We start from the raw sequence: 10,482 nt of genomic DNA, 5'->3' as shown, positions 1-10,482 counted from the left end.
ATTAATTTCAAAGTGGCCATGTCCTAAAAAAAATGTAGAATTTGCACAAATTTTGATTTTATTAAACAAAATTGATGATGATTTTTGCACATTATAATTGAAATTAGTGTAACACCTGCTAGCATTAAAATATCCCTATATTTCCTTCCTTCCTCCAAATCATTCGCATGTTTTGAAGTCTCAATATGGTTAATGAACTCATCTTGGTCATATTGGATACGACAAGTAGGGCAAATATACAACTCCTCCATGATCCTCGAGGCGAGAACGTAGGGGAGGCCGTCACATCCTACTGCCGTCCAATGTCGTGTCGTACCGACCTCTGCCTCCTCCAGGAGATGGTCAAGCACCTGTTCCCAGATAGAACATTTTATGCATCATATAATTTTTTTTTATTTATTTATTTATTATTTTTTGTATTTATATGAATTAAGGAATACTATACAACCTTCTCTACAGCCTCATACGAACAAGGGTTCTCAAAAATGGGTTCTCCAGCAAAAACCTTGCTTGGCCCTGCTTCATGGCAGCTAGGAATGAACGTGTATCTAAAAATAATGAAATTGATCTTTAGATTTATATAACTTGTGTCAATCTTAGTCTGTTTTACATTTTGTAGATTGGAGGTGAATGGGTGGGGTGGTGGTAAATGGAAGGCATGAACCCTGAACCTGACCCCCCAGGAATTGGCAAGGTTATTAAATTTATACACTAAAGCAAGAAAAAATACCATGGACCCCCTCGGCAAAACGCAGACCCCATGGCTAACGAAAATTTGTCTTAAATTGGTATGAAAGGTCAAATTTTTTAAGTATAAGAAGTCCCACCCCCCTTCGAAATGGGTTTTTGAAGTTTAAACGAGTTAAGTTTTATTTTCTTTTTTGCTTGTCAAGAAATTCCTGGGTTGTATTTTATTTGAGTGGAAAAAAAATTCTGGATTCGCACCTGGAAAGTGAACTGAATAATAATAATAAAAACATTTATTGAAAATATAATTTCTTTTACAATCGATTGTGTTTCAAATATATATCCTCGTTAACCTCTCGTTTGGGGGATCTATTTCCCGTGGATGGTCTTTTTTCTTGTCAACATGATCCTTCCATCCATCTTCTTCGGATTGTTGTTTGATTTATCTCATTGATTCTCTTAGAAATAAATCCATGTCTGAAATAAAAGTTTGAAATTATAAACGAGTAAATTTTGAAAATCTCTCTCTCTCTCTCTCTTCAGTTTTTACCTTAATTTACTGAACTCTTTTTCAAATAATATTTCTTGCGCTTTCAACTTTTCAAGAGAGTCCTTCTTCGCCTGTACATGGAAACTCTGCCACTTTGAAGGCGCAAGCTCTATGTTTCTCTGAATATCACTTCTGGGCTGCATATGAGCCACAGAAGTGATAACGGATGACTCCGCCTTGAAATCGTTCTTGACCCGCCATTTTCTACCAATCACCTTTTTAAAGATAAAATTTAAAAGTCGCAATAAAAATAATGACACGTGTAAAAAAAAATAATTTGAAAAAATTAAATTGAAGTAAAAGAAATTTTTAAAGACCTGGTTGTTATCAAAAAAAGATATAACATCCGAATTATCGGGGATCTTTATTTTCTCTTGGCTGTTGGCTTTTAGCCAGTTTAGTATAGATGTATAACTTCCGCTTGGTGATGCAGCACTAGCAACATTTACTCCTTCTTTGCTTCCTAATAACATAAACAATTCAATATTAGTAAATAAATAAATATAAATTATAAATACAGATGGATATAAAAAAATATTTTTTATTTAATAAAATCATAACAAAATGTTTAAAAATTTATTAAGAAAATATTTAATTGCGTGATTGTAAAATTAATAATAAAAAAAACCCACCTGTCTTAGTGTATATAAGAAGGGATTTAGCAAATGCAAGTGGAGCAACGAATTTGGTGTTTACCAGGTAGTAAACGCTGTCCACTGCACTGCTAATTACTACTGCTTTTTCCTTCTGATAAAAATCCCCCTCCTGCATCAAGCCTTTAAAAAAGGCAAGAAGAGGACCATTCCTCTCAGACATGTAGCCTATGAAAATAAAACGAAGAGGTTCCAAAAAATAATTAATTAAAATTATTTTTGAAAACTTTAATATTATTTATGAATTTAATTTAAAAAAAAAATATTAGAAATGCATAAAAATCTTACGAGCTGGATCAAAATGTTTTAACATGTCATCTTTTTTATAAATTGAACCGGCAACTAAACTGTCATCAAAAACTTTTAAAGATTCTCTTCTTCCTGTGAAAAAGAAAAAAATGGCGCGACTTCATGCAATTAATTTATTAATATGCCTTCCCTGTAATTATTTCAATGAAAGGTACGATGTACAGCCGACCCAAACGTCAGGCACGTAGTATCGGGGGGGGGGGGGGGGGGCTGCCCCCCATTTTTTCCGATAGCATTACCTTTACTATAGATTAATATAGAAAATGTATATTGAAAAGGTGGTTTGCCCCCCACTTGTTACCACAGTATATACATAGCAAGTAAATTTAGGAAAAAATTGGCAGTGAAAGGAAGTTTGCCTTGAAAAAATTTGGTCACTACCCCCCCCCCCCCCCCCCCACACACACACACGAAATAGGATTTTCGAGTTTGAGTAATTTTCCTTCTTTTTGGGGGGGGGGGGGGGCTACCGGCAAGTAAAAAAATTTTCTAAGGTTGCCCCCCCCCCCCCCCCCCACTTTCAAAAACGATGCTACGTGCCTGAACGTAATCATTTTTTTTTTTACATGATTAAAAAAATTAATAAACGAACCAATTGCACACATAATCATCTCCAATTCATCTTCTTCGATGACACCATTCTCAATATTTTGTACCATCTCTGCAACAATGGTGTTTTTTTTTCTTTTAGGGACAATTCTTGCCTGTGAGAAAATTGCATGGTCGTAGTCTTTTTTCAAACAAAACAAATCGTTTAAGGAAAACAGCAAAGGAGGGCGTATCTTTTAATTTCTGGATGTTTATGTATATAATTTGTTTTTTAATTCACATGAATTCGTTTTCATGTAACATTTTACTATATATGCATGGATGAAAATCATTTGAAAATAACAATACCCCCCCCCCTCTCCTTTTATCCCTTTTCATTCCTGTGTGAGTGATACAATATGGAAAATTAATTTATAATTTACCTCAGCATGCTTAATACATCTTTCACAGATGTAGGTTCCTTTGGGGCTAAGTTCCCCCTCTTGCTTTAATTTTTCAATAAGCTCACTTCTCACTTTTTTTCCTAACTCTAAAAAGGGTCCCTTGTTCAGAGTCCTTGCAAATTGTTGCATGGGTTTTAATGCTACATTTCTTGGGAAATGGCATATCTAAAAAAATTATACAACAATAGAGAATATTTGTAAAAATTCTCTGATTAAAATCTCTCTATATATACATTATACTGTAATGGCCAAGAAAAAAAATCTATGTATTTTGTACTCTAATGATGTGCCGTACAAACGTTTAGCTGCTGTAATTAATTATAACGGGACTTTTCATTGGTTCTGAATGATCATGATCAATAAGAAGCTTTGATTTGTAAAGTATGAAAGTTGTAGAAAGAGCTCACAGGAAAATTTTTCAACATTTAAGAGGTATATTTAAATTATATAGCATTAAGTTGTCAAAATAACAGTACTACTTACTTCTACGTACTTTTCTCTCCCTCCGCTATCGAAATTGCCGCATGAAATGTTGGGCGAATCGCCTTATATAAGTCCAAGGGTGAGTTCGAGATCATCTCCTGATGCTCGTGCAAATGCGCCTTTCTCTTAATTTAATGCAATATTGGCGCGAAGAAAAAAGACCACCATTTGGTCAGTTATGTATGTATACCATTTAGGCTATAGACCACTAAACGGGAGTGGATCAACCAAATGGGGGGGGGTGTGCCCAACCTGACTAGTGTTCATCTAACGAACTATCACGTTACGTGGTTTGACTTGTTATTCTGTGTCTGTCCACCATCACCGAGTCTTGATCACACACACAGCCTCCTTCCGGGCTTTAGTCCAGGAACCTTTCGCTGTGTCACCACGATCAGACGATCCCCTCAGCTTAGTGCATGTACCCAATATCCAGTACCAATATCTTCGACGCTACAATGATGCATATTAATAAGTCACATGTTTCACTACATATGTTTGGCAATACCACTATGTTTGTTTGGCTATTCATGGTCAATATAAAAATAATCAAAAAGTATTAAGTATAATGGTAACCAGTTTAAGCAAGTCAAAAACAATTACTGCCAATATCCACACCTTACTTTCAACTTCCGGTCATTCACTTCCGTCCAGACATTTAAACCAAAATTTTAAATGGACAAAATATTCTACACAAAGTAACAAAACTGAGTACAAGAAAATAGCGAACATTTAACAATGAGAACTTTAAACGTTATCGATATAATACAACAGCCACTCGAACACTCTCGCTAACCGTCACACCTGAGTGAACAACGAGTAAATGGTCAAGCTGGCCAAGTTCAGAAATAGAAAACTAGAAGTATATCAATAATAAATTTGCATAAAAAAAACTATATACAAAGCAAATAATATCATAAGTAATACTTATCACGGACCTGTCTCCGTGCCAGTAAAATATTGCATGCACTGCTGCTATGTACATATACTAGCTGCTTCGAATCAGAAACGTGTCTGCAGCTACGCTTCTCTGCCGGGAATGACCAGGCCTCAATTGTTCTGGTCGGCTAAGCTATTTTGCAAGGACTTATGGGTATAATAAGCATAGGGACAAAACGCGGGAAATACAAATTATATTACAAGTGCAATAGTGATTGTTACAAACTAAATATTGTTTTGAGTTTAATATGTTTTGTTTAAATTATTTGTTGTGAAACATATTTTGTTTTAATTGATAATATGTGAGAAATTATTATTTTGCATTTGTATAGAATGTTTGGTAACACTTGTTCACGTGAAAGGTCGTGATGTTTTACTATTGACCAATCAGATTGTTCAATATAATTGATCATTAGTTACTAATCCAATGAAATTTCATAATTAATAATTCCGTCTTTTTCCGTCATTTTCTGTCTTTGAGTCATATAAAATTTAGACGCTGAGAAATTCTAGTCACTCTTCTGCTTATTTTGATTTGGTAGGTCCGTATTACGGAGCTTGTAGATTTTTGTTAGGATTTTATTTTAACTTTTATTTTTGTCTATCTTTTATTTAAATTAGGAATTTATTTAATTTTTCATTTATTTAGTTAGGATAGGATTTAACCGTGAAGGACATTAAATAGTAAAATACTATTGTCCGTGATCGGTAATTTTTAGAACTTAACAGTCTATGACTGAGTAGTTCTTTTCATTAATTTATTTTTCTAGGATTATTTTATTTTACAATTTTACTCTACATTTATTTAATTTTTATTTTACGGCAAACTACGTAACAAAAGTTATACGTTTGCTATCTTTCTCTTTTATGATGACTAAAGTTGATTAATTCAACGAATGTCAATTTTTATTTTGTTTAGATTCAGTAATTTTATTTTTCTAGATACGTAAATTTTTCTTTCGAATTTTTCATAGAATTTTTCATTAGAGAATTTCGGAATTTAATTTCACTTTACTTTTAACTTAATAAAGATTACCGGACTTATCGTATTTGGCCCGTAGTATTTACAAGCTGAATCCGTTTAATACAGTAAAGCTTGCGTAGGTTTAACAAGTCAGTGTTATAAATGACCACGACTTGTGTCCCGTTTTAATCAAGTGTTTAGGAGTTTAACAAGCTACCTGTTTAATACAGTAAAGCTTGTGTTAAGTTTTACAAGTCAAAGTTATAATTAACTACGGCTTGTTTTCATTATTATTTCTCATTCTCTCCCTCTCTGTTATGAGGTAGATCTACATACTGTAGAAGTGAAAAACATTACGGAAATTTTAATTTCACTATGTTCACGATTTAAGAATTTTCCGCGAACTTTAAACCATCGTTTTTATTACTTCACTTCATATCTTCCTAAAAACAGGCATAGCACCTGAATATTTATGAATGATTCTCTGCGAAATTGAAACTACCGTGAAAGGTAACTTTCTAACAAACCGTGAAATTTTAGACACTTGAAATTTAAGACTTCTACAGTATAAACTTTATAGCAGAGCATATAGACTGGAGACAAAGTCGATCCTTTTCTTTGAAGTCGATATATCCTTGGATTGACTTTATCAAATGACCACATTTTTAATATTAATTTAAGAAACAATGAAAATAGACAATTAAAATAAAGATTGTTTGAAGACTTTCACTTTTATAAACACATCTTTGGAATTTTATAATTTATCATTTGTTTAAATAAAGGCGTTATCTTGCTTTTGCATTTGATATCATCAATTTTTTGATAACAAAAAAACGTTGAGTGTTCTACTTGACTTTATTCGTTATATAATAAATCATATATCAAAACATTTGCGCCACCAGACACACTTATCAGCTATAAAAATCTAGATGGGGAAGTTGAATAACTGAAGTATATTTAGTTTTTTCTTCCTCTTACTGATATTTCCTAACATAGGTCTAAATAAATGACTGAATACTGACTTCAATATGTACATGTATGTATCGTAGTTGACACCTTACAATTTTTAACATATGAGCCAATCTATTCATTGTCTGAATATTTAGCAAACTGGAATATGGTTTTCTGAAATAGATATAAACATGAAATACATGTACATATATACTGTATTAATTGCGTGATTCTTAAACTTTTATATTTAATATGTGTAATGCTGCATTTTCCGGAAAATATAGCATATCTGATAGCATGAAGTAGACCTACCTGAAAGTAAATTTATGATAGGTCCTGGGAATCATTTTTCTTTATACCCACTCAAACAACTTTTAACGCCTACAAAACGGCGACACCATATAAGTAGCTTTAAGTTTAATTCTTAGAGTTATGCAAATACGAGTGGAACATCATAAATTTTGCTGTGAGGCAGATACTTCACTTAAAAAAAAATCATTTTATAGATTTCTATTGAGAGGACACTCATTGATTTGCTTAATATTTACTTATGTTAATATACTAATAAGACGACCTACATGTGTCATCGTTTATAGGATCTTCGTGTTACTTCTCCTGATCAAGACTTTCACATTTACTTTCTAGATGCCAGTTCGTACGGTCCATATTCTTTTCCCGTAAAGCACTGTTAGATTCATCTACTGGCATAAGGTCAAACCTACTTGTGAAGAGTGACGCAGAAGGGAGTTATCACAATCGTTTCTCCACGGGTCTTCATACTGTCCTTGAGTTGAGATTATATGCATTCGTACACTTTCTTTATCCACCAAATAAATATTATTGTCGTTCGTTCCTTGTACTCCAGCCACATTTCCCTCCCTCATACGTATAGCCATAGGGATTCAAATCTTCAGAAGATCCGTTTTGATTACATCGGGTGCTAACTAGATAGTGTTAATGTACTATAACAAGGGTCCTCACAGGATCCATAAAGTGGATCTCCAGACGTATCTTCTCTGCTTAAACCCTGCTTTCTCTGTTTCCTTCTTGGTTTTATATATATTAAGCACATTATGAAAACCATCTTAAAAAATAAAAAGAAATAAAATATCATTTGGAAATATCAAGTAACAAGTTTCTTATTATAATTTTCATCTTTTTCTTTTCTACAGTGCAATAAATTCAATTAAATGATCCCGAATGAGACCTCTAGTTAATAAGCATTTTATTTAAAGGAATTTTGGTTCTGAAATTAATATTGATTTTAAAATGCAAGTTTTGTTATGTTCTTTCATCTCCATTGAAAACAATAATGATTGTATATATCTTCATAAAAACAATTTTGAATTCCATATGACACACTTACGATTCAGTAGGTTTTTAATAACCAACTTGCTTTTATTTCTTTCAACATATTAAACATGTAATTTTTTGTGATTAGTGGACGGTACAATGGACTTTGGTTCTGGTGAGCTTCTAACATTGTATTCTCTTCAGCACTCAACTAGACTAATTTGAATTTATCTATATATTTCTTTTCTTTTTGAAGATGTTGATCACTCCTAAACTTGTCTCAAAGTATGAAAATAATAATTTGAATTTTTTTCATTAAAATCACGTACGTTATTACTCTTATTTGAGAAATGATTACATTCTGATATTTATAATTCTACATAGGAAACAAAATGAAATTGATTTTTTAACTTGAATATTTTGAAGTCTTTACCTATTTCATAATTTTAATCCACATGAGACAAGTTTGCACGATTATGGAAAAATTTTATAAGTGAAAAAAAAATCAATGACATGGACATGTAGAATCTCATCTAGAAGTAATAAGCTACACTGTTATTGGTTTACATTTTCTTGCTAAGAATTGGTGATAAAATAATATTTCATCATTAGCTTAGTGTCCTTCTTCTTCTTTATAATGAATGTTTATAATACATTTATTTATACAATCAGTAGAATATTTTATGCTTTTGGTTTAATGACTGGTTTGTTACTTAGGAAAAATAAATATCTATTTTACCTGCAAGTTATTCCAAAAATGAGGAGCAAGCAGGCAAATAAACACAGATGACATAGACAGATACAGTCAAGACTTTGTTGTAGACAAGGCTGAATGCATTATCTATTAGATTATAAAAGACAACAAATGGTTGATCGATATTTTCATTGCACCTTGTTATTTAATTGATTTGCAAATACGTATTGAAATTTTACCAGGAAAAATATGCATTACTCTTTAAAACACTCATCCATTAAGGAGGCTGGTAGGCAACAAATTAACCACAAATTAACCACCACATTTAACTTATTTTTTAGATACGGTATCTTCACCTGTCAACTATCATTTGGCAAAGAAAAAATTCATACATTTTAGTTTTAAAATTTGATCATTTTTGTATATCATTATATGGAGCTCTTCTCTTAAGGGAGATTGAAATAGTCTGAAAATGGTTGCCACCCCAGCCTCTTTAAAGATACCGAATCAAGTGAAAAGGTCCACGACGGGTTTGACTGGTGACATGCAGGGAATGCTTTACTTCCTTTCTTTACCTGATCCTTTCTTTGATATTGATTTCCAAGGGTCTGTGGTTTGCCTTTTTCACGATTTATTTTTGGATTCAACACATTTCTTTGCAAATCCGAAGTGCCATAAATGGCCTTTCGTGTTTTTCTTCATGTTTACTAAGTTACTTTGTTAAAGATTATGATTTTCTCTGCAGCCTATTTATTTTCTCAATTGATTCATCTTATTTGTTTATAAACTGTTAATGTTTTCTTCGTTTGATACAGTATTAGGTATTTATTAAAAGTGACAACATGCTGAGAATGGCAGTATTAGCATTTATTATCTCAGTGTTACTATAAAATAACGCTTCATTCATTTAAAGGATTTATTTGAAGTTTGGCGTATCTGGTCGCGGTGACATATGACAAATTTGGGAGCGGCCGCAGGGTCATCTCCGAAACAATCAACAACAAATGTGGCGACCCCAAATCGGCTAAATATTGTGCACTGGGTAAATTGCGCAAATGCACAACGCCACGCGAAATCAATTATTCAATGGACCAATATCCATTAAAATAGTATTCCATGTCATATCTCCATGTCGAAGCTGAATGCAGGAATTAACGCCGCGGTATGTCATGCGTAACAAGACAAGCATGGTTCTGTGAGGTGGGGTTGACAATGACGAACTAACATCATCTTCATGGCACAATCCTGATAGAAAGACATCTGTAACTGCACCGCGACGTTGACGGATGACGGCTGTGTTTCTAGTGCATCTCCAACGAATGCTGAATGATGAAGCAAACAGGGCAGTATCATGATAAACAAAAATACACATATGTGACGCGCCAAGCAAAAACCTCCCTTATCTCTATTATGACGTAACGTCAGAAGACGCGTCAAAAGTCAACAAAGTAAATGCGACGTAAAAACGTCTCCTTCAGAGAAACTCTCGATCCCAGTAGAACAAGGGGATGTTGTTTTATTTATATGCTCAAGCAATTCTTGGGTGTAATTTGATGTGGTTTTTTATTCATTAAAAACTTCCATCTCCCATAATGTTATCTTAATCTTATTTTCACAATTACGGTGTATTTTTTAAAGATTTCCAGTGGTGGCTGAAACTTCCCGTAAGGCCGTTTAAAATGAAATTATTTTTGCCTCCCCTATTCGGGTTAAAAAAAAATTACATGGTAGGTAGGTCGATTTTTTTTGTCGGAAATTTTCAGTGTTGAAAAAGATTGAAGGCATACTTTCTGAAATAAAAAAAGTTGTTGATAGGATGGGAAATTGCCGGAATTAATAATTTGGAAGTTTTAAAAAGATTTGCATCGGTTCATTTTTAAAAGGACAAACAAACAAGTTTTTAAAGAAAGTTTTTTAAATTTAATGTCCAGCTGTTTCATCGTGATGCACATGCAATTTAACAGGAG

The 10,482-nt window shown here is 33.0% G+C and overlaps 1 protein-coding gene across 1 annotated transcript; it reads right to left on the bottom strand.

The window, feature by feature from the left end:
* Nucleotides 1-1,233: 1,233 nt before the first annotated feature.
* LOC134251838 (uncharacterized) lies at nucleotides 1,234-3,685 on the bottom strand. The gene is made up of 6 exons (XM_062734258.1): nucleotides 3,171-3,685; nucleotides 2,792-2,903; nucleotides 2,179-2,271; nucleotides 1,870-2,058; nucleotides 1,555-1,700; nucleotides 1,234-1,452 (listed from the first exon to the last, which is right to left on the bottom strand). The coding sequence occupies exons 1-6, from the start codon at nucleotides 3,318-3,320 to the stop codon at nucleotides 1,234-1,236; spliced, it is 909 nt and encodes a 302-aa protein (XP_062590242.1). The 5' UTR covers nucleotides 3,321-3,685.
* Between the last annotated feature and the right edge of the window lie 6,797 nt (nucleotides 3,686-10,482).

This window comes from Saccostrea cucullata, unplaced genomic scaffold, assembly GCF_032062105.1.
Source record: "Saccostrea cucullata isolate Sc308-1 unplaced genomic scaffold, CSIRO_AGI_Scuc_v1 ctg1560, whole genome shotgun sequence".
Classification (NCBI taxonomy): Eukaryota; Metazoa; Mollusca; class Bivalvia; order Ostreida; family Ostreidae; genus Saccostrea; species Saccostrea cuccullata.
Note: the sequence above shows the minus strand (reverse complement) of the source record. Positions and strands in the feature narration are given on the sequence as shown.

What these genes read in the sequence shown, in the direction of transcription:
- LOC134251838 (XM_062734258.1), bottom strand. Translation starts at nt 3,320, where the DNA reads ATGCAACAATTTGCAAGGACTCTGAACAAGGGACCCTTTTTAGAGTTA. An exon ending in GATGTATTAAGCATGCTGAG is followed by an intron (nt 2,904 to 3,170) that starts GTAAATTATAAA and finishes ATTTTCTCACAG; the next exon opens with GCAAGAATTGTCCCTAAAAG. An exon ending in AAAACATTTTGATCCAGCTC is followed by an intron (nt 2,059 to 2,178) that starts GTAAGATTTTTA and finishes TTATTTTCATAG; the next exon opens with GCTACATGTCTGAGAGGAAT.